Source organism: Muntiacus reevesi, chromosome 2 (assembly GCF_963930625.1).
Source record: "Muntiacus reevesi chromosome 2, mMunRee1.1, whole genome shotgun sequence".
NCBI classification, from domain to species: domain Eukaryota; kingdom Metazoa; phylum Chordata; class Mammalia; order Artiodactyla; family Cervidae; genus Muntiacus; species Muntiacus reevesi.
The window spans coordinates 238,664,304-238,688,105 of record NC_089250.1 but is presented as its reverse complement, the minus strand read 5'-3'; the positions used below and the strand labels follow the sequence as shown (position 1 = coordinate 238,688,105).

At 54.1% G+C, this 23,802-nt stretch overlaps 1 protein-coding gene across 5 annotated transcripts in view; it reads left to right on the top strand.

Annotated features, from left to right (window-relative positions):
- Positions 1–23,802, top strand: part of KIFC3 (kinesin family member C3) — a 34,987-nt gene that overhangs the window by 5,612 nt on the left and 5,573 nt on the right. For 4 of the 5 annotated variants that reach the window (XM_065925409.1, XM_065925410.1, XM_065925412.1 and 1 more), the window contains 12 exons: positions 1,346–1,488; positions 5,203–5,341; positions 8,282–8,484; positions 16,983–17,048; positions 17,510–17,653; positions 17,804–18,043; positions 18,567–18,740; positions 19,219–19,366; positions 19,452–19,582; positions 20,744–20,855; positions 22,149–22,330; positions 23,324–23,428. In XM_065925409.1, coding sequence (XP_065781481.1) covers positions 1,346–1,488; positions 5,203–5,341; positions 8,282–8,484; positions 16,983–17,048; positions 17,510–17,653; positions 17,804–18,043; positions 18,567–18,740; positions 19,219–19,366; positions 19,452–19,582; positions 20,744–20,855; positions 22,149–22,330; positions 23,324–23,428 — 1,787 coding nt within the window. The remainder of the gene's footprint in view (positions 1–1,345; positions 1,489–5,202; positions 5,342–8,281; positions 8,485–16,982; positions 17,049–17,509; positions 17,654–17,803; positions 18,044–18,566; positions 18,741–19,218; positions 19,367–19,451; positions 19,583–20,743; positions 20,856–22,148; positions 22,331–23,323; positions 23,429–23,802) is intronic. The other variant, XM_065925411.1, reaches the window with a different exon arrangement.

Sequence of the window (23,802 nt, the reverse complement as noted above, 5' to 3'; positions counted from 1 at the left end):
ACATGTTATCTTGGAAAACTAAAAAAAGGAAAAAAAAAACCTAACACAAAACCACAGAAAGGTATAAAAAAGAAGACTCACCTAGAAGCTTGTCACTAAACATTTTATATAGTTCCTTCCAGTCCTACATGTGCATATTGCTCTCTTAAATAAGTATTATGAGGCTTATATGACCATACAGACTTTTATCCACTTTTAAAATTTAAGACAAAGGTCCAGTGAAATCCTGTGTATGAAATGCCAAGCATGGTGCCTGCCACTGGGTAGAGTTTCAGCCAGTATGGGTGTCCCTAGGCCCCTCTACCTGCGCCTCCCCCCCCCACACTTACTGCCACTTTGAGAAGGGAAAGCAAGCAGAAGGTGGGTTAGCACACGGGATTGGAACACTGGCTTCATGTGACCCTGGGCATATTAATAACCCTTCTGGGCCTCCGGTTCACACCTCTCTGGGTTGTTGTAAGGAGCTATTGGTCTGCATTGATGACTACCTTCTGTGTGAGCACTTTACATGTATCACCCCATTTAATCCTCATCGCATGACTGAAGTTGGTTCTTAATGCCCATTGTATTGACAAGGAAACTGAGGATCAGGAAGGGAAATAAGGCCTGGAGAGCACTTGGTCCAGTGCTGGCAGTCAGGATGTGATTGCTCCCCAGGGTGAGGGCTCTGCAGTTTGCCCCTTGAGGCGAGTCCCCTCTCCCATCCCGTCCAGCCCCACAAACTGTACTGGAGGGCTGAGGATTAGTGGTGAATGGGGTATTGAAGCCACAGTCAGCCCTTTCCCGCCATCCGGTGAGGGAGGCGACGTGTTAGACTCGAGAGGATGTGCTTTAACTGGTCCTGGATGCGCTTTGGAAGGCCGCGGGGACCAGGCCACCCAGTGTGGGGTTGGTCTTTATGAAGGCAGGGGAGAAATCGCCACCTAGAGGCGGCCTTGGTAATGAGGTCACGGCCCCGGGGTGCACCTCCTGTGAGGATTAGCACAATCAGCGTGGCATTGGCTTCCTTCTGCTGCCCTCCGTAGAGGGTTGCTTGTGGGCACGTGCCAACCCTAGGGCCACTGTGGAGGGAGGGGAAGCCCCCACCTCCGGGGGGGTTGGTCTTGGGCGACCTCCTGCAGAGGATCCCCAGGCGGTTTGTGGTGAAGAAAGAGCTCAGCCCCTGCTCAGCGCCAGGCCTTTTTTGTGCCGGGCAGGCATGTGAGGGCGTGTGAGTCCCTCCTGGCGGCTGAGCCGCCCTGAGTATGTGAAAGGAGAGCTAAGCCTCAGCCCTGGCCACTGATCCCTGGCCAGCAGCCTCCAACCAGCATCCGGCATCTCACCTGTCTCTTCTGTCCTGGGACAGGGCGTGGAAAAGACAGCCCGGCCGGCGGTGACGAGGACTCGGGCGCCCGAAGTGCAGCTCGCCCGGCCCTGGCTCAGTGCCGAGCCCTCAGCGTGGACTGGGCTGGCCCCGGGAGTCCCCACAGGCTCTACCTGACCCTGCAGGTATGTCTGGGGGCTGTCAGAAACTCTGGGTGTCTAGCCGGGCAGGTGTGCCATGGTCCTTTGAATACCGGCCGCTGGGCTCCTCCGGGGAAGGAAGCTGCAAAGAGGACGGGTCTCACGCCTCCTGCCAAGCTCCTTCATAGCACACCCACCCTGAGCCTGCCTGTGTGGGGCAATTTGCTTTATTAGGTTATCTGGCGGGAAATCTCACAGGAGATGACAGGAGCTTCTCAGCCACGCCCTGAATGAAGTGTTAAAGTGGGAAGTGTGGGGCCTTCAGTGAGAAGCTATTAGGAAGATGGGCAGGCTTTTAGGGGAGCTGTTTATTGCCACTGGGGCATATGAACCCATGGGGGCAATACTTAAATTTCCTCATTTAAAGTGAGGACTTTACCAAAACTTGATTTCTTTTCTCTTGCAGTCGTTACTGCAAGTCAGTTATCATGGGACTTTCAAAAGACTGACTTTACATTTATATGTATAGTATTTGGTTGTAGAATGAAGACATCCTGATAGCAATAATAATATTTACTGAACGCTGGCTTTATACCAGGCATTGTGGCATATGTTATATGTCTCACATCAGTCCAAGACACAGTTACTGTTTTATGGATGAAGTAAAGGAGGCTCAGAGAGGTTAAGTGACTTGCTACTGGTCACACAGCAAGCTGGGGTCTGAACATGATGAGTTTTAAAAATGGTATAAAGAACTCACACATGTGGCATGTAATATCTAGAAACTGAATGTCTCCTGTGGTCCTGTGTCTTTGAGAAATTCACTATTAATTTATTTATCTTTTCTATACAACTACTTGATTGCATTTATACAGTTTTTATTCTTTATTTTTGCCTTCTATTCTGTGACTAGCAGTTTCCCTCAACAGTAAGTCTTGGTGATTTCTTCTTGCCTGTCAATATATAGAGAACTACCTCATTCTTTTAAACTACCGCATAATATTCTACTTCAGGGTTTATCTCACTGATCTTCTGTATTGTTTCTGATTGCAAAGAGCTCCTTAAACAAATACCGATGCATTCGTGCACCTAAAACTTTGAGCAATTTCAGGACAGCACAGGCTCTGCAGTTTTATTTTTGCTGCACCACACAGCATGTTGGATCTTAGTTCCCTGACTGGGGATCGAACCTGAGGCCTTTGCATTGGGAATGCAGAGTCTTAACCACTGGACTGCCAGGGAAGCCCTTGTAATTTTTTAAATGGATGCAGCTGTCAACAGATATTTTTGCAAGTGCCTACTCTGTAAGAAGACTGTGTGCCAGCACAGAAGAGAAATAGACCTGGCAGTCTAGCAGAGAGGCCAGGATGGGCAAACATTGACATAATGGCTGAGGATGAAGGATCAGAGTTATCTGGAGGTGTTGCCAAGGCCCCTCCCCATAAGAAAGATTGTGCGTGACAGGGGCTACCTTAAAGGGACCCAGGCAAATGGAGGGCAGGGTGGGTGCAGGAGATAGGTGCCCTTTGAGCGTGTGGCTTCAAGTCCTGATCTGTACATGAACCCTTTGCTTGTTGCGTCAGAGACAGTCTTGGGTTTCCTGGTTTTTCTCATCCGCTCTGGTGTGGTTCATCTGAAGATGGAACCGAATGGTCTTTTTTTTTAACCTATAAGTTCTGCTAGAAATGCAGGTCTGGTGCAGGCACAGTTAAAAAAAACTAGAGAACCATTTTTTTTTTTTAATCGGACTCAAGCCATTGGTAGTTAAATCGGGAGGTGGTCAGAAATGGGCAGCCTTGAGTTGGGTGGAGGCTCTGTTCTTGAATTTTGATTATGGGCTGTTGGGTTGTGGTTGCCGCTGAGTCCTGGGGTTAGCAGATCTCCTGAGGATGTGAGACGCTGCCGCCAGCCGCCAGTTTCCACATACGTATTCTTCTGGGCTGGTGAAGCTTTATTATGTTTATAGGAGCTTCGAGAAGGGGGTTGTGAGGCTCAAACAGGGACCCAGACCCAGTGAAGTGACCTGGTGGGCCTGGTGATCTCCTCCACCAGCTTCTCAAGCAGTTAAAACCCGAGTCGCTCCCTTTGGAGTCTGCAGAAATTCCCAACCCCCAGGGGCCTGTCTGCCCTTCCTGTGGCTTGGCCAACGGGCCAGAAATAGTGTAACCTTTGCTCTGGACGGCAAATGGAAACTTCCAGCTGCTTCTATTGCCTCCGCCAGTGACAAGGCTGCTCATGCTGGTGTGGCAGTTGGTCAGAGGGTGGGGATAAAATTAAGTCGGCGGGAATTTTCCTAAATACGAGACATGCTCACCACCGTTCCTTCTGGAGTAGAAAGGGGAGTTTTTGTTTTAAGAATGGGACGATGAAGCTTCAGGGAGGGTTAAGAAACTTGCCCACGGTCACACAGCTTACCTGAGTCAGGCTTCACACCAAGGCCTTTCCGACTCTAGACTTGAAATATTTTTAAACATAGCAGTTGTCTTTTTGTTTTGAGTAAGGCTGACACAAAGACACACCAAAAGTGCCTGTAATCTCCCATTTTGGATAGTTTCTGTTATCAAAGATAACAAAGCAGAACACCACAGATGCTTACAAGGTTACAAATGCAAAGGCCAGAAAGGTTCTGAATGAAAGATAAAGCCTTTCCTTTCTCCCCACTTTCTCTTGCATCAAGTTTCTTTTGATTTCCCCAAAGTTTGCATGCGTGCTCAGTTGCTCAGTCATATCTGACTCTTTGCTGCCAGGCTCCTCTCTCCATGGGATTCTCCAGGCAAGAATACTGGAGTGGGTTGCCATTTCCTCCTCCAGGGGATCTTCCCAACTCAGGGATTGAGCCCACATCTCCTGCATTAGCAGCTGGATTCTTTTATCACTGAGCCAAACCAAGAAAGCCCATCCCTCAAATTTAAATGATGCCCCGGTACCATCACCCAACCTCCAGAGGAAAGCAGTGTTTATTTTCCTCAGATTTGGGAGAGGGAGGGGAAGGCCTCTTTTATTTCCATTATCCTTAAATGGGATTGTACCTTACCTGTGGTTCTGCTCTTCACACCTTACCTGTCGTCCTGTGTGAGTTGCATGTGATTTTCTCTGGTTGAAAGGCTCTTTTTGCCTCTCCGCTCATCTCCCCGCCAGTTCACTGGTCTCTTCTCCTCCTGCCTTCTTTGCCTTGATTCCTCCTTAACCTGGAGACAAGGTCTCATGGTCCCGGATAGCCATGCCTACATGTGGACCATGGCCTTGCCCTGCCCGTGTGGACCCGTGTGCCCCCTCCTTGGCAGTTCCAGGCTGGGTGCCGTCTGAAGGGGGATGGAGGCAGCTGACGTCACGGGTGGGGGTTGTTGCCCTGAGACTGCCGTGTGCCTGGTGGGGCTGGACAGACCTGTGAGTGGTGGGGCGAGGGTGCACCTGAAGCAAGCAGGCCACTGCACTGGTGACTTGGGGCTCACAGGTCGGCCAGGTGAACTTCACCTGAGGATTTCTAGGTGCCCAAGAACTTGTTTGCTGGTCCTGAGGGCCGGCTGCTGACGAGGGCCAGGAGAACGCACTGCTCCCTCTTGCTGTGAGATCTGGGCGTGTTTTCTTCCGGACTCTGGGCCTCCTTGTTCTCACCCACCCACACAGTGAGGGGTGGACCAGCAGGGTCTGGGGTCCTCACCAGCTCCAGGAGCATGTGCCATCCTCAGGCTCCACGGGGGCCCCCTCCCCACTGCGACCCCCCCTCTTCATGTGAGGATTCTGATTGTGTCTTGGCAGCAGGCCCTGCGGGACAAGGGGTGCGAGAGCAAGAGTCAGGGGACGAAAGAAGAGAAGCCCCTGAAGAGGCAGGCGCCGGCCCCCAGGAGGGACCGGGAGGCCCAGGAAGCTGGTGGCGCCATGAATGTAGAGAAAACAGGTAAAGGAAGTCTGCCCACCCACCTGGCACAGCCCTGGCTAATGCTGGTGTCAGAGGGGAGGCTCTTGTCCCCAGATACTGTCCTTCTCCCCTGGCGTGGCCGCCTTGACGTGGAACTCGGAGACCCCAGCCTGTCCATCCCGACTCCAGGGACGCCCTCCTCCTGGTGCCGCTGGGCGCCAGCCGGTGATAAGCAGCTTTGGCCAGCACACGCTGGGGTTGAATTTCCCTGCTTTTTTGTCTTTTCCCCAGCGCTTGTCAAAAGCAGGACGAGGATGGCAGCCGCAAAGACGCCACCGCCTGCAGAGGCCTGATCCCTTCCTCTTGTATATCCGTGGGTCCGTCAGGGACCCAGAGGCCCTAGGACTGGGATTCGCTCTGCTGTGTCGAGGCTGGGAAAGAGGAGCTAGTGGCTCCCATCTTTTCCGGCAAGGCTGACAGTTCTAGAAGATTCTGTGGGCCCCCTTTGTGGGGTTCCCCAGCAGGAACCCAGAGCCTAGCAGCTGTCGGGGAAGGGCATTCTCAAGAAACCTGAGGGGAAGAAACCCAAGAGTGAGTGGGGAAAGGAGCTGGCCTTTCTCTTGTTTGCCTCCTCCTGTCACCAGAGATTGTTTTGTGTCTGAACTTGAAAGGTGGAAGGAGCCACCCCCTTCTCTGAGGTTGATCCAGGGCCTCCTTCACCTGTCTGGGCCTGGCACTCATTTGGGGCCGGGTGTTGGGGTCTGGCTGGGCTGTGGAAGTGGGGGCATTGTCCAGCCAATCTGGAGGTCTGACTCTTGTTAGTGGGCCTGGGGCTGAGCTTCCCCGAGCCTGGGTGCCCTTAAGGGGCAGTGTCCAGGCAGGATCTCTGAGAAAGAAACTGTCTTCTGAGAATGCGAACGGAGAGCTGACCTACTATGATGATGCAGTGGTCCCTCAGCCCCCTTTTAAGTTCTCCTTTAATCGCATCTCTCCCTCCTCTGCTGTTCTCTCTTAGCTTCCTCAAGGTCTTTTCCTCCCCAGTAAATGTTTTCCAGGCCCCTTGTGGCTTCCCTGGCACGTGGGCCATGCCAAGGTTGAGATGAAGCCCCCAGCTGTGGGCTGAGAGTGAGATAAACCGCGTCCCAGCAAGGAAGGCTATTCCAGTCCTGCTGGGCAACACACCTGTGCGCTCCTCATGGGTTCCAGGTGCCTGCCCAAGGTTGCCTCTTTGGACAAGGACCATTGTCCCTGTTTCACAAGGGAAGCCCCAGCGGGATCCTTCCATAGGGCTCTGAAGTGGCAGTGCCAGCTCTTGGACCTAGAGTCGAGAGCGTTTCCTGCCACCCCACGGCAGTCTGCAGAGGGCACAGGGCCGTGCTGGTCACATGCTGTCTATGGCAGCTCCGGGTGCTGGCCTGGAAGCATCCGTCTGACCTCGCGCTCTCTAGAACAGAGAGCAGAAGCCTGGCCAGCTGTGTGTGACATGCATACGGTGTCACATGCAGGCCGCACGGCCAGAGCCCCCTGGCCAACCAGTGTTGGCCCCCATTCCGGCTCTCCAGAAGGCCTTGAGTCGGAGCCAACCCTTGGGGTTGGGAGGAAGGGAAAGGCAGTCTGTGTATGCAGGGCCTGCTCCTTCGAGAGTGGATGGCTTCTCACTGTCCACCCCTCCTGGGTCCAGTGCTGAGCTGTTCCGTCCAGCCTGGAACCAATGCCATCTGTGCCCCATGTTCCCGCTTAGTCCAAGAGCCAGGCTGCCGTTTCGGCTTCTCTGCCGTCTCATTGAACACACCTGTCACCTTCCTGTGGGTCGAAGCTGGACTGTGTGACTTTAGGTGCAGATGGCTTTGTTTCTAGAGCCTGGGGTCCCCCCCTGCCCACACCGTCCTGCCCACACAGGGCTGCAGCTTCTGGGACCTAGCGTGGGGGTTCCCGGATGCCCCGGTGCTCTGCGAGGGTGGAGGCTTGCAGCAACTCTTCACGTCTCACTCTTGGACACTTTGTCCTGCCTCATGGACTTTGGCCAGGACCTGGATTAGGCTGCCCGAGGCAAGAGGCAGATCCCTGCCCTTTCAGCCTCTCCTCTGTCTGCTGCCCCACCCCCTTGCCAGCTCTGCACCTGCAGAGACAGTGGTCATTCTTGGTGCCATCAAAGCAGGCTGTGACGGGCATGCCAGGCCTCATTAGCAGGTCCCAGGCCTTGATTCTGTGTCTCTGTCCTTCTGTCCGTCTGTCTGTGTCTCTTCTGCTCCCGGTGACAGGATGGTGGAAGGCAGAGACCCCCCCGCCCACCCCCGGATTTCTCCCTCCCTTTTGCCTGTGTGGTCCCTGTGTTCAGTCCCACAGGGGTCCGCCTGGGAGCACGCTTGGTGATGCTCCTGCTTGCGTGCTGCTGCGTTTGTCCCGTGTCCTGGTCTGTCTGTCCCTTGCGCACGCACACCTCCGCTTGCTCTCTCTCTCTCTCTGCGGTTATCACTCCCTGTGGAGGGCAGAGGCCAGGCTGGTGAGCCCCCTGCTCTCTTCTCTACCCTGGAGAAGGTTTGGGGTGTAAAGAAATCACGTTCCACCAAGGATAGTGTTTTCTGGAGATTCAACAGCGGTTGCCAGAGGCACGTCTTTCTCAACTGCAGGTCCCTGCAGGCTGGCCATGGAGAGGATATTGCCCATCAAACCTAGAACATAGGCTGTGGGGGAGTAATGAGTGGAAGTTGCTTTCCTGACTCTTGGCCCAGGCAGTTCTACCCACCAGAAGCTTCCCGCTAAAGCGGCTTCCTCCAAGACAGGCCCTGGAGGCCCCCCCACTAACCCACCAGCACCCGCTAACCCCTGCTGCTGCTCCAGCCCTTGCCCAGCTCCCTTGTCTGCTCTGCTTGCATCCAATCCCTGTCCCCGTGGTCCATCCTGCCATGACAGGCCCCCTGTCCTCAGCCAGGCTGGGGCCTCTGCTGCCCTGCTGATCGGCCGCTACTTTGCTCATAGGTGGGCGGCCCTTTGGCAGCGGGAGGTGCTCGAGCCTGTCGGGGTCGCCCGGTGCCGCCCCCGTGGTACATAGGATGGTGGAGGCCATGTCCCAGCTGCGGGAGGAGAAAGCCCAGCTGCAGGAGGAGCTGGTGGCCCTGCGGGAGAGGCTGGCTGTCCGAGACAGTGAGCAGCAAGCCACGTCCACGCAGCTGCAGAACCAGGTATCTGGGGAGGGTGGGACGGGCTGAGGCCACTGCCCACTGTGGAACAGGTTGGAGGACATCGCCCAGGGTACCTGGGACCCTCCAGGCCACCCGCATAATGGACAGATGGGGTCTCCTCCCCTGGCTTGGGAACACATGGAGGCCTGGGCCTCCCGTCCTGATCCTCCATGTGCCATTCCTCGAGGTTACCAGGGGGCCAGATCTGCCTCTCCATGAGTGACAGGCAGCATGTGTAGACATGGGCAGAGCAGGAAGGTGCAGGGATGTTCCTGCTCTGAGGCTGGTGCTGAGTCCTCTCCATCTTCTGAAGTGCTCTGGCTCGGGGAGCCCACATGGACCAAACTCATCGCAGAGGTTGTCCCATGGAAAACTGGCAGGAGATGAGAGAGGCTGGGATGTGTACCAGGGAGAGAAGGGAGCTCTCAAACCTCTGGGAGCCAGAGAAAGCAAAGGTTCATGCTGGCCAGTGTTGTCTCCTGCATTAGCTGGCCAGGAGGATGCTGGGGATGCCACAGGCCCTGTGGGCTGACCCCTGGCCTTCCCTCAAGTGCCTGGTTAATTCACCCCTTCCCACCATCGTGTGGGCCCCGAGGCCCCTTTCCTGGGAATCAACTCCCCACTCTGATCGTCAGTGTCTATTTCTCAGGCCTGAGTCTGACCTTCCCCACTTCCCCAAGATCTCCATCTCTGTCTGCACACCATCTGCATGTTGGAGCCTGTGCCTGCACTCCTGGGCCTGGCTCTCTGTAGAACGCCCTGCCTTCAGGTGGACCAGCTTCTTTCTCTGTGATTGCCCAGCCTGTGGATCTTCTGTTCCTCATTACTGTATGCCGTGACTTGTTCTCAGTTCCAGGGGCAGCAGATTATTTTCATGCACTTTTATTTATTTTTTAATTTTTGGCTGCGCTAGGTCTTCGTTGCTGCATGTGGGCTTTCTCTAGTTGCGGCCAACGGGGGCTGTTCTTCATTGCGGTGCACAGGCTTCTCATTGTGGCGGTTTCTCTCACGGCGGAGCACAGGCTGTAGGTGCGCTGGGGTTCAGTAGTTGGGGCCCACAGGCTTAGTTACTCCGCAGCATTATGGGATCTTTCCCGGGCCAGGGATCGAACCCATGTCCCCTGCATTGGCAGGTGGATTCTCACCCACTGCGCCACCAGGGAAGTCCTCATGCATTTTTCAGATGCAGCGTTTTTCAGCTTACAGGTGTGTCCTCAGGCTCTCTCTGTCCTGACCACCCATCCTTTGCTGAGTTGGGTGGGCCTCCCTGGTGCCCAGTCTGTCTGTCTCCTCGTACATTGACCCCCACTGTTTGCTGCCCCTGGTCTGGTCTGTCCCACTTGTGGGAGCTCTTCACGGCAGGTGTAACACACCAACTTTGTATCACCGTTGCCTCCTGCCTTCCTGCCTCAGATGGCTGCTGAGTGCCTGATCTGTAGGGGCGCCCAGCTGAGCAGTGGGGGTGCCCAGGTGGACAGGCACACCCTGGCCTGTGGCAGCTGCAGTCTAGGGGAGAACAGACATTTATCACTTGCATTTATGTACAGTCGGGAGAGTAACAAAGTCTGCTGGCGGGCGCACACAGAGGGCATGAGGGCTCCTACCAGATGCCTTTGTCAGGGAGATCAGGACCTGCAGCGGGGAGAGCTCTTCCTTCCCTGACTTCCTTTGGTTTAGTTTGTCCAGACACTTCACTTTTGAAACAAGTTTTGTTTTTTTTTTTCTTAAGAAGTTTACTGAGATAGAATTCACATTCCATAGAACTCATCCATTTAAACTATTCAATGTATGGTCTTCAGTATATTAAGGTGATGATGCAGCCATCACCACTGTCTAATTTTAGAACATTTTTGTCACCCTTCACAGACCTATTAAGTCACTCCCCATGTCCCATTTCCCCCAGTGCCTGGCAACCACTGCCCAGCTTTCTGGGTTTTTGAAAAAATCTTTTGGCCTCACCGCATAGCTTGTGGGATCTTAGTTCTCTGACCAGGGATCAAACCTGTGTCCCCTGCATTGGCAACGTGGAACCTTAGCCACTGGACCACCAGAGAAGTCTGTGCCCTGCTTTCTGTTTATATGGATTTATCTTTTCTGAACATTTCATATAAATGAAATATTATGTGGCCTGTTGTGACTTTAAACAAATGTTTGTGTGCGTGCATGCTAAGTCTCTTCTGTTGTGTCTGATTCTTTGTGACCCCCATGGACTGTAAGCCATCAGACTCCTCTGTCCTTGGAATTCTCCAGGCAAGAATCCTGGAATGGGTTGCCCTTCTCCAGGAGATCTTCCCAACCCAGGGATCGATCCCCCATCTCCTGTGGCTCCTGCATTGCAAGCAGATTCTTTACCACTGAGCTACCAGGGAAGCCCCTAAACGAATGTTTAGGAAACTTTTTTTTTTGTCTTTAATTAGCAAAACTGACTTACTTTTTAGACGGGAGGTTGAGGGTCAAGCATCTCAGTCTTTTTGGTCTTTGAGCCGCAGCTCTCCAGACAGTCCTGACCCCTTCCCTTATCCCAACCCCCACTCCTCTGGATGATCTGGAGAATTCAGAATGGTTCCCGGTCTTGGCTCATGTTTATTCCTGAAAGCTCTTGTCTGAAAAAGTATATCAGGAGATGCACTTGAAGGTCCAGGTCTCTGAACTACTCTTGGGAGGGTCTGACCCTGTGGAGCTGAGGGCCTGGAGCCCCATCCACATCCTGACTTTGGCACTACTCACCAACTGTGTGACCTTGGGTTAATTACCACTCTGCACCTCAGTTTCCTCATCTGTAAAATGGACATAATAACAGTATCTGGTGAGATGACCAGTATTATTGGTGCCACCACCATCACCACCCTCATTGTTACTGGGAGGAGTGTTAGAGTTGGAATCACGTGTGCAGGGTTTGAGTACTGGCTGTGCAGCTGTAGTAAGTCACTTCCTCTGAGCCTTCATTTACCCATCTCTAAACTGGGTCTAATAGATGTTGCTTCATGGTTACTGAGCAGCTCAGCTATGAAACTGGACAGAAAAGTGGATCATAAACTGTAAAGTGCTGTGCTTGTGAGGTGTCACATCTGTGTGCTCTGGTTTCCTGTCAGCCTCACTGTGGTTTGACACAGATTGACCTTCTTGGTTTTTCTATATGTTGCTTCTCTAAGAAAAGCCCACCATGGGGTACCCTCCACCTTCTTCTCAGGAGGCCTCCTGGTTCCCGTTCTTGTCCAGACTTATCTTTGAACTCAACTGGCTTTCTCATGTTGCTCTTCCTGAAAAGCCACGTGGCCTAGTGGTTAAGACTGAGGGCTCTGCAGGGGCTCCAATTCTAGTGCCAGCAGTTAATAGTCAAGTGACCTTAGCAAGATTAACCAAGGCTTAGTTTCTTGGGACCTCAGTTTTTCCTCCTGTAAAATGGAGATAATAATAGTATGTACCTCACAGGATTGGAGGGTTCACAGTAATGATCTAATCAAGAAATCATTGCCAAATCTAATGTCTTGAAGCTTTTCCCTTGTTTTCTTCTAAGAGTTTTATGTATAGTTTTAGCTTTTGTATTTAGATCTTTGATCCATTTTGAGTTAATTTTTGTATATGGTGTTAGTAAGTGTCCAACTTCATTCTTTTGCATGTGGATATCATTTTCCCAGCACCACTTGTTGAAAAGACTATCCTTTCCTCATTAAAAATCTTAGCACCCTTGTCAAAAATCAGTTGACCAGATACATGAAGTTTTATTTCTAGGCTCTCTATCCTACTCCATTGGTCTATATATCTGTCTTTATTGCCAGTTCCACACTTTTTGGTTTACTGGAGCTTCGTTGAAAGTTTTGAAATCAAGAAGTGTGGGTCCCCCAACCTTATTCTTCTTCAAAATTGTTTTGGCTATTTGGAATCTTCTGAGATTTCATGTGAATTTTGGGATGGACTTTTCTATTTCTGCAAAAAATGTCATTGGGATTTAAATAGAGATTGCATTGAATCTATAGATTACTCTGGGTAGTGTTGACAGGTTAGCAATATTGTTTCCAAACTATGAATGCAGGATGTATTTCCATTACCATTGTCATCTTTAATTTCTTCCAGCAACGTTTTATAGTTTTTAGTGAACAAGGTTTTACCTCCATAGTTGCTTTATTCCTACATATTTTATTCTTTCTGATGTTATTGTAAATGAAATTGTTTTCTTAATTTCCTTTTTGTATTGTCCAGTATTAGTGCCTAGAAACAAAACTGATTTTTAATGTGTTGTATCCTGCAACTTGGCTGAATTTATTAGTTCCAGTTGACCTGAGTTTTTAGTGCTAAAGTTAGTTGCCACCGTTTAAATCTTAGTTAAGTTCATATAAAAATCTCAGCTTCCATTTTTTGTCATAAAATGTTGGAAGATGTGGCACCTCTGGGCTGACATTCCCACATGGTACCCACTGCCTGGAGCCCAGTAGCCACTCCTGCCTTTGGTGGAAGGGAGCATTCTGCAGTGAGCCCCAGTCCGCACCACCTTTGCTGCCCCATGCCCTGGCTTACAGCTCACTCACTCAGGCGTTCAGCACTCTTTCTATATGTGTTTACTGAGCACCTACTATACACCAGGTGCCATTCTAGGCACTTGGAGTACAGCGCTGACACAATAGATAAATATCTCTGCCTATCTGAACTTTCATTCTATTAATAGCACTCATTACGGTGCTGGGCCCTGTCCTAAGCACTTTGCATGTGTTATCTCTTGTAATCTCACTTAATCCTCCAGACCTCCTCAGTAAGGTAGCCTCATTCTACAGCTAAGGATATAGAGAGAGGCATGGTGGACTTGAGACATGTCCAAGGTTGTCCGGCACACAGGGCAATATCTGTATTGCTGGGCAAGTCCGGCCTGAGAGTCCGTGATCCCAGAGACCCTTGGTGGCAGAGAACTCACATGTGAAAACCCAGCAGTAGAGGCAGGGCAGACAGACGCAGCCAGGCAGGCCTGGTCATTGGTCACATATGTAGGCAGCCAGGAGTCAGGTCTCCTGGGATGGGGAGTGTGTTGGGGGCAAGACAGCGTGCTTCCCGGGGCTGTCCCTTGGGCCTCTAGACTGTGTTTCCTTGGGCTGTCTGGATCCCAGGCCCTCTCATTTTCCCAGCTCAGGAACCCCTTGATCTCGCTACTGGGACAGCCCTCAGAAGACAGCTGATGATGGAGGGCCAGGCTCGGTGGGAGGTCGAGGGTGGGTAATCAGTAGGTTGTCTGCATTGAGAGGAGCAGACAACTGGAAAACGCAGACCAGCCCGGGCAGCCCCGCCCTCTGCTGAGCCTGCTTCTGCTGGGAGATGTAACTATGGGTTGGCGTCAGGTCAGCAGACAGGCCCCATCTCCCAGGTCTCCCCCGAGGCTGCCCTGCACCAGGCCTGTGACTCAGTTTCTCTCCGATGACAAGGAGTCTGAGCTCAGGGAGTGCGTGTATGTTAAGTCGCCTCAGTTGTGTTTGACTCTTTGCGACCCATGGACTGTAGCCCACCAGGTTCCTCTGGGATTCCCCAGGCACGAATACCGGAATGGGTTGCCATACCCTCCTCCAGGGGATCTTCCCCACCCAGGGATCGAACCTGTGTCTTTTTATGTCTCCTGCATTGGCAGGCAGGTTCTTTACCACTGGTGCTACCTGGGAAGCCCCAGGGAAAGTGTTGCACAAACTCAGCCTGGTCGCTTCTCAGCGCTGGGGTTAACCGCGTTTGAACCCTCTTGGTGTACAGATGCAGGTATGGTCGCTGACTCAGAGCTGTGCTGGGTGGGCATAGGGGGTGCTTGTGAGGCCCCCCTCCCACCGAAAGCTCTGCCCTCTGGTCAGGTTCACCCTCAGCTCCCCGTCTCTGCTCTGAGCCTGCCTCCCGCCCGTGGTTCTGTCTCTGTCTCCATCGCCCACTGTTTTCCCTGACCGTGAGGGACTCACTCGTTCCCCCTCCCAGGCTGGGAGAAAGCTGCCATCTTCCCCGCGGCCCCCCAAAGCCGAGCCCTCTGTGTGGGGGGCAGGGGTCCCGCGCCTGGGCAGTGCGTGTTCTTCCTTCCCAGCCCCTAATGGAGCTGGCCGGCCGGGGCATAGCCACCGCACACCACGGGGTGGTTTGTGCCTGACCAGCCGTCCTGCAGTGCCAGTGTGACCGTCCCACTGCCCGAGACAAGCCGGGAGAGAACGAGGGTCTGACATCTCTGACAAGAGGGGTCTTTTACAGCCTCGTCCTCATGCCCCACCTCACCCCTAGCCTGCCCCCCAGGGCAGCCTCTGCCTTTTGGGGTGCCCCTCTGAGATTCCAGACAGAGGCTTGGCACTCCCAGAGTTCTGATTGTGATGTAAGAAGAGAATAGGAACTGGGCTGCAGGCAGGTGGCAGGTAAGCATCCTGACTACCTCCCCCCCCACCCCAGGTAAACACTGGAAACCCCATTTTCACTGCATTGGATCTGAGTGCCAGTGGTGCTGGGGCCACACGAGGTCTGAGTACCCCCAGCCCGGTGCCGAGGAAGCAGTCTGTCGGGGCACTGACTCCGTGCAAGTGAATCTTACTGGGTGATTTCTGAGGAAGGGGAGGGAGGTGGGGGCCCCCAACCTTTCAAAACGAGGTGGATTCCACCTGTTTCAGGGTGGAAGGAGTGCAAGAGAAATATATATTCTTTGAGACTTAAAAATTACTGCAAGGTGTTAAACATTTGTCAAACATAATCCTGCTATCCAGCGCCCTCTACGTGTTTGTATTGCAAATGCAATTTTGTTTTTGGATTTTTCTTTTACTTAATACATTGAGGAGCCATTCCCTACATCATTTAAAATTCACGATAAGCATATAAGTAACAATTACACAGTAGTGTATGAGTGCATTTACCGTGACCTACCTAACCATTCCCCTAATGCTGGGCATTCAGGTTATTGCCCATTTCATGACTAAGGAATGAAAGGCTGCTTTATTCAAACTCCCCTCTAGGGCAAAGGGACTGAGCACTCTGTGTCTGGCTCTTAACAGAAGGGGGCGTTGGAGTGGGCAGAGAAGTGGCATAGGCTTTGCTGCCTGCCTTGGTCCATGTCCAGTGCATTGCTAGGAAGGAATGTGCTGGTGGAGCAGGTGACAGAGGTGACCTTCTCGGGTGCCCGCCCTTAAGTCACCTGCTTGTCCGCCAGCAGGCTTTGGGCAGCCAGGTTGGTCCTCCCAGCCCCTCTCTGGGTCTTGTGTCTTGTACTCCACCTCCTCAACTATGAGTGGGCAGCTCGCTGGTATCACTGGTCTTTTCCTCGGAGGTGGGGTCACGCCTGTGACCCAGTTCCTCCAACACACTCAGAGAAGCAGAGGCCCACTTGTGATTCAGCCGCTTTCTCCAGCCCCAGGAGATGGTTGGTTCTGAGCTCATGCTCAACCGATTGTTGATGACATTTCAGCCATATGTAGTGGGGAGATTTAATATGCACAACCTGAAAATCTCAATGTCTGGCTCGCTTGAAAGGTCAGAAGTTTGGCAACGCTGGGCCTGTATCCCCACCCACCCCCCACCTTCTTCAGGTGGATCTTGGGCATCTAGTCCTGCACTGCCTCCACCTGCCTTACCTGGCTGGTGGACTCTATAGGCAGTAGGCTTTGTCTCCTGGTGTTTAGTAATAGCCAGCCCAAGGCTTCGTGGCCTGCTTGTGTAAACCGCACCTCCTTATCTCCGCGGAGGGAGCCTGACTCTCTCACGGTACCTTTCCCAAGGTTCCCTGTGGTCATCACAGAATGTTCTGCAGGGAAATCCCTAAACATGCCCTGATGAATGCTGGTGCCAAAGTCTTCATCTGCATTTTGGGTTATTTCTGAGGGGAGAGTTCCTGCGGGCGGGCTGATGTGAAACCTGGGTCTAGGGCTACGTGGAGAGCAGGCAGCCCCCTGGGATCCTGCTCTCTGGGGGTTGGTTTCTCCTCCTTGGGCTCTGGCTGAGCCAGATCACCCTCGCCTCCTGATGGGGTGCACACCCCATGGATCTCCTGCAAGGCAGACCGGAAGCCGGGATGATCACAGATACGATAGGTGTGCTGGTCACTGGCCAGCTGGTGTCTCCACAGACAGACTCCCCAGGAACCACTCAGGGTGGAAAATTCTCGGGGCCAGTCAAGGACCAATCCACGTTTTGTAGTGCCTGGAGTTTATACAATTTGGAGGCCTATTAAGAAAAAAGGATAGAGAGTTACAGTAGGTACAGGCCTGGGCAGGGGTCTTGGCAAGGCAGTTGTCCTGAGGGTCAGCCCCTGAGTCCCCCATCGCGCTGCCCCTGGAGTGGGCCCAGGGGTCCTCTCTCCGTGTTCGCTCCCTGGACTCTCCTGAGAGCCCAGGCTGGCCGGTCCTGTGACGGGAGAAGGTGCTGAGAGCTGTCAGGAACAGGTCAGGTGCATCGCACCTGGAGTTCAGGTGTGGCCTGATGTATGAACACAGGGAGGGCTGGGGCCATGGGGTCGGGTGAGAGGCCTGGGAGTGAGGAACCAGGCTCACCACCCCGCTCTCTGCTGGCAGGTGGAACACCTGAAGGAGAAACTCATAAGCCAGGCCCAGGAAGTGAGTCGCCTTCGATCTGAGCTGGTGAGACCCTAATGCCATCCTCACAGGGCTGAGGGGTGGGGAGAAGCTTCCTGGGTACTTACCACCATGAGCTTGCGTGACCCATAACGGGAGGGAGGTGAATTCTTGTTTGCTGATGTAAAGCAGGAGTGTGATCTCTGTGTATATAAATACGACTTTCCTTGTTACTTTCACACTCAGGAAAATAGAATGAGAGGGCTGGGGTGCGGCCGGGAGCCGTTCCTATCTCACCACCCTCCTCCATCTCTCCTCTCCTCTGACCTCATCTTTGTCTTTATCTTCTCTGGAGCCCCTTCTCTCTTCTCTCCGTCCATCACCGGCCTTTCTTTCTCTTTTCTCCTTCTCTCTTCCTCCCCATCTTGGCCCTCTGCCCACCCCACCCTGTACTGTCTCTGCCTCCCCACTGCCCCGTCCTTCCCCCCACCTGCCCTGACCACATGCCCCCCTTCGACTCTCTGCAGGGAGGCACCGACTTGGAGAAGCACCGGGACCTGCTGATGGTGGAGAATGAGCGACTGAGGCAGGAGATGCGGCGCTGCGAGGCGGAGCTGCAGGAGCTGAGGGCCAAGCCGGCAGCCCCCTGTACGGGCTGCGAGCACAGCCAGGTGGGCCCAGGACCAGCGTGGTCCCATGGTCGGGGGAGCCAGGGGCTCGATTCCCAGCAGTCACCCCAGCTCCTCACGCTGACTCTTGCCCGCTGGTCTCACACCTGACCCGTCCCCACCTCCCGTGCCTCTGTGGCTGTCCGTCTGCAGGAGAGCGCCCAGCTCCGCGAAAGGCTGTCCCAGCTGCAGCTGGAGGTGGCGGAGAACAAAGGCCTGCTGTCAGAGCTGAACCTGGAGGTGCAGCAGAAGACCGACCGGCTGGCCGAGGTGGAGCTGCGGCTCAAGGACTGCCTGGCCGAGAAGGCGCAGGAGGAGGAGAGGCTTAGCCGGCGCCTTCGAGACAGCCACGAGACCATCGCCAGCCTGCGCGCCCAGTCACCGCCCATCAAGGTGAGCCGGGGCCAGGTGGCTGCCTGCTGTATGCACCTGGACTGTGCCTTGGCACTGGTCCCTGGAGCCCAGGACAGGCCGGATGTAGAAAAGGCTTGTCTTGGTGAATAAGTAGGTGCAAGGGGTTGAAGGAATCCTTCCAGGTCTGTACTCAGCCTGGCCCCTTCCCCCACCTGCTGTCCAGGGTCAGGCCATGTAGGCGTCCAGCAACCGAGGCTTGGGGTGCCTCCTGTGAGTCAGGCATGGTTGCGATGCTTCACTACATTCCGCCCTCATCTTTGCCCTCCTTGTCTGTTCTGTGCCCAGCCTTGGGCCACAACCAGGCTCCTCTGGGGCTCGTGAAAATGAGAAGATTCCAGGAGGCCCCTGCAGCATTCTGGAAAGTCAAGACCTCAGGGCTCCTCTAGTTCTTTTCTGTGGGCTGTGAGTGGGATGCTCCTGAGGGGTCCCCTCAGGGTCCCAGGGTGAGGGCAAGGCACCCACACGCCTCTGTGTTGCCCACCCCTCCGCCCCTCCCTTGCAGTATGTCATCAAGACCGTGGAGGTGGAGTCGTCCAAGACCAAGCAGGCCCTCAGCGAGTCGCAGGCCCGGAACCAGCACCTGCAAGAGCAGGTGGCCATGCAGAGGCAGGTGCTGAAGGAGATGGAGCAGCAGCTGCAGAGTTCACACCAGCTGACGGCACAGCTCCGGGCGCAGGTGCGCTGGTCAGCGTGTGGCTGTCGGGGCGGCGTGTGCACGCTGGGGTCGCCCTGTGGCACAGGCAGAGGCAGAGCACTTGGGGTCCCACAGACCCGTGTTCCAGTCCCCCTCTCCCTGCTGGCCGTCGTGACCAAGGGCAAGTTTCTGCTCATCTGTAAAATGGTCTGATCGCAGAACCCAGCTCTCAGTGGGGCTTGACCTCATCACAAGATTGACTCAGGGCCCGTCACACACGCTCTGGGAAGGGTACCCTGGTCTGTATCATAACTGACAAGAGATCCTCTCCCCTGCTTCCCAGGGCCTATGGGACCCTGGATGGTACTGGGCTGATGCTGGGAAGTAGCTGCACGGAGCTGGCAGCCCTCTCGGGGAGAGAGATGGCCACCCTATCCCTCCCTTGTGCATGTGTGTGTGTGGGAGGGGGCATCTCGCCTTACCATGGGGCGTTGCACTGAGCTCCTGACCCCGCCTTCAGATCGCCATGTACGAGTCGGAGCTGGAGAGGGCCCATGGGCAGATGCTGGAAGAGATGCAGTCCCTGGAGGAGGACAAGAACCGGGCCATCGAGGAGGCCTTCGCCAGAGCCCAGGTGGAGATGAAGGCGGTACACGAGAACCTGGCAGGTGAGCCGGCCGGCTGAGCCCTAGCCTGCTCCCCACACCATGGCCCTTCACCCCGTCTGCCTCTCACCCCTTCGTGTCCCCACAGGCGTCCGGACCAACCTGCTGACGCTGCAGCCAGCGCTGCGGACCCTGACCAACGATTACAATGGGCTCAAGCGTCAGGTGCGCGGCTTCCCGCTGCTGCTGCAGGAGGCCCTCAAGAGCGTCAAGGCCGAGGTGAGTGCAGGCCCTGGGTGGCGGGGCTGGGAGAGGCTCTGGAGCCCCTGGGTGGACACAGCATCCCCCACCACGCCCTTCCCAAACTCAGACAAACCCCTAGACGGCAGCTCCCTTCCCTACCACACACACGGCTGTCCTCAGACCATTGGAAAAACAGTTTGGTCATGGGTAGGTATTTGGATATTTGTCTTGTTATGAGTCTGTAAAGCAAACACGTCACATATATCTTTATATCCCATATGGGCTACGCATATCTTTATATCTCAAATATGCTATACGTATCTTTACATCTGTTAGGTTTAATTTTTTCAAGCTGTACTTGCACAGTATGAGAATAACCAACGTCTGTAAAGTGCCTCCTACATGCCAAGCCTTTTATAGCCATCGGCTCCTTGAGTCTGAGTGACAGCTCTGCAGGATAGACATATATTTGGGAAATTGAAAATAGTTCTTCTCCTTTAATAAAAAAAATCATGTCAATAATACATGGACATGTTGAAAGTACACACTTCACAGATGGGCGTCGGATGAAAAGGAAAGACCTCTCTCTGCCACCCAGCCCGCTCCCCAAAAGAAAGCTCTCCCAGCATGTCCCCTAAAGGGTGTCCTGAGCATGTTGAAAACTATTGACATGTATGTGCATGTACACGTACTTCCCTTTCTCCCAACAAAGGAGAACAGGTATGAGTGTGGACTGCATCTTGTTTCTTTTCCCTATGAATGGAACTTGAAATCTGTATCACCAGCTCCTATGAAATCCTATTTTACATGTGAGGAAATTGAGGCTCAAAGATATCAAGCCAGTTGCTTCTGGTCTCCCAGCTCCTCAGAGTAGAGCTGAGATTTAGGTCCAACTGGATCCTGTAGTCAAGGTCTGGTGCTGTGGAGTGAGGGGCTGAGTCCCAGCTCTTTGCTCATCAGCAGGGCAACATTGAGATTGGTTTAGCCTCTCTGGGGCTCAGTTTCTTGCTCTGTAAAATGGGTCTGGTCACAGTACCTACCCAGAGGGTTATTGGGAAAATCTGACGTGTGACAGCTCAGCTCAGGTGCCCAGTCCAGGGCAGGCAGCGATGAGCAGGCTGTCAGTGGCGGGGCAGCAGCCAGACATGTGAAGTGGGTGGAACTGGCCCCCTGATGGCGCTGCCCTTCCCCCACCAGATCGGCCAGGCCATCGAGGAGGTAAACAGCAACAACCAGGAGCTGCTGCGCAAGTACCGCCGGGAGCTGCAGCTGCGTAAAAAGTGCCACAACGAGCTCGTGCGGCTGAAAGGTGACTGCCGGGTGGGTTGGGGGGTGCCCAGCAGACGGGGCCCTGACCTGCCTCGGGGGTGCTCCTCCCCTTCCCTTTGGCCCCAGTTCCAGTCCTTGGAGCTGTGCCCTGTCATTTTGAGGCACTGTTGTGATCCCCTCTTTGTAAATAAGGGTATGGAGGCACAGAAATGTCACAGGAAATTTGCTCAAAACTGCATGGTGCGTAAATGAACGGTCCACCTTGGATCTGTCCAACTCTGAAGCCTTTCCTAGTGCCCATGGCAGCCTACCAGGTATTGGAGGAGCAGGGCATTGAAGTACTGGGTGGTGGGTGGCTAGAATATCATTTATTCTGATGTAGGGCTTGGTCAAGCTTGAGAGACCACCTGTTCACTGCCCAGTGGTCCAGAGAGCACCTGCTCTGTGCCACATGCTGTTCCAGACACTGAGGATATGTCTGTGGACCCCACAGAACCCGTCCTTGCCCTCATGGTGCTTCCTTCAGTGGCAGTGGGGGGGAGTAGACGGTGATCATTAATCACCCTGAGAACCCCATCAGTGCCCCTTTACCTGGGCTGGGGAGGGGTTCTCAGAGCTCCTAACTATCTGACAGTTGAGGGTGTCGAGGGGGCTTCTTGAAGGAGGTGGAACCAGGGCTGAGACCTGGACTGTGAGCTGGAGTGGACAGGTGAAGGGAGGTGGGGCCATGCTACATGTGATGGCGAGTTTTCTCTTCATTCTCTTCATTCAAGCCTCTGGGATACCCTCTAAGGGCCTGAAGCAAGGGGGATGGCACGATCGAATCTGTGCCCAGTCAACCCTGGGACTGCCCTGTTGCCCATGCCCATCTTCTGCCTGGTCCCGTCAGCCCCTCTGATTCCCAGACTCTGTCCTGGCATTCACAGTGTCCTTCTAGAATGAGAGAACAAGCTCCTTGGCTTAGTGGGACCCAAGCCCCTCATTGTGTGTGGGAGGAAACTGAAGTCCAGATGTGTAACGAGTTGCCCATTTTGGTATCCCACCCAAACTGGGTGCAAGGTGCAAAGTCTGAACTCTGAAATCTGATCTTTCCTCTATGTCCCCAAGGTGAGGCTGCCACCCTCAGGTGGTTTGCTTAGCAAAAAAGTTATTGATACAGGAATTCATAGTATAGTGTGAATGACTAAGAACAGCTTTGTGGGCCACCTTGCCCTTGGGGGCCTTACTAAGAAGGTAGGGACCTCTTGAGCCACTGGCCTGCTCCGGACACCAGTGTGGAGGTAATCTGGTCTTGACCTGCCCTGTACCCGTCTCTCTGCCCCATCCAATCTAGGAAACATCCGGGTGATTGCCCGTGTCCGGCCAGTCACCAAAGAGGACGGGGAAGGACCGGAGGCGACCAATGCTGTGACCTTTGATCCCGACGACGACTCCATCATTCACTTGCTGCATAAAGGAAAGCCTGTCTCCTTCGAGCTGGACAAGGTCTTCTCCTCACAGGCCTCACAGCAGGACGTGAGTGCGGCCCCTGCCGGGAGAGGGACAGAGAGACACACTCACCTCACATGAAGGGGGAGAGATGGGTGAGGGCTGGAAAAAAATAAATATAAGGGAGGGGAGACAGGATGGAGAAGCCTAGGGCTACTTGGTCCCTCTCTTTACCTCTGGAGGAGAGAGGAGGGTGGGAAGGCAAAAAGGACTTCGGAAGGGCAGATCCATGCATAAGCTAAGGCAAACCCCCCATGGCTCCGCCCATCACAGCCACACCCACTCTTGGATCCACCCTACTCAGGTGATCCCTCCTATCCTTATAGCCACACCCACCCTCATAGCCCCTCCCACCCACACGGTCCCCTCCCATAATCAACCACACCCACTCAGCCCCGCCCACGCACATGGCTCCGCCCACCCACTGGACCCTGGCTTGTTTGGGGGCAGGCCTCTCCAGCTAGGAGCACGACCTTTATGGGCTCCACGGGCCTTTCTAGGGACTCCCGTGCTGCTCGCGCAGACCTCAGGGAGGAGCCTGCAGCCTGTGTGAGCCAGGTGTTTTCAGCATCTGCTCTTCCCTCATCTCTGCCAGGGCTAACCTGAGAGGCCTGTTTTGCTTGTGCCCAGGCTAGGCTTTTGTCTTTGCCCCCGTCCTTTGTCAATGGCTGGCAGGCAAGCCAGTGGAGGTGCCAGGCACATGCTGCCTCTGCCTTGAGAGAGGGAAAAGCTGGGGGAGGGCTCCTGAGCTCCTGGCCCAGGCTGCCCCTTCCTCAGGTGCCAGTGGGCAGTAATTACTACCCTGACTTCCTTTCAGTCTTTCGGCAATGAGGTTGCCCACTGACGCCTCGTGGAAATGACTCATTAGTCACAAATTCCTCCGCAGTGAGCTGGTTGCCCATGATAACATGTGCCATGTTGTTGCTGAAGGAGGGGAGCGGTCAGGAGGAGGTGGCTGGGGTGGGGGGCGGCCAGCAGCCTTGGCAGCTCCACATCCTCCAGCCTGCGTCTTCTCTGCAGGTGTTCCAGGAGGTGCAGGCCCTCATCACCTCCTGCATTGATGGCTTCAACGTCTGCATCTTCGCCTACGGCCAGACGGGTGCTGGCAAGACATACACAATGGAGGTGGGTACCCACTGGATGGAGCAGGGGTTCAGAGTGAAGACTGCCCCCTTGCTGCCATTGATGGGGGTGCCCCTCATTGGTCTCAAGGTTCTATGTGAAGAATGTTTTGCCTCACTTGGTCTTCACAGCCTTAGAGCCGAGCCCATAATTATTTGCATTAACCCTAAGGCACCAGGCCTGAAGAGGGGGTGCCCTGCCCAAGCACACCTGTGTGGTCCCAGTAGGTACGTGGAGGGGAAGGTGTGCTGATAACAGCCTCTGGCCCCAGAGGGGTCTCGGCCTGGGCTAAGAGTCCAGGGCAGATTGCTGTGACGTATCTCAGGATTGCCCTCATTTCAACCACACACATGTATTGGGCTCCTGTTGTGTGGCTG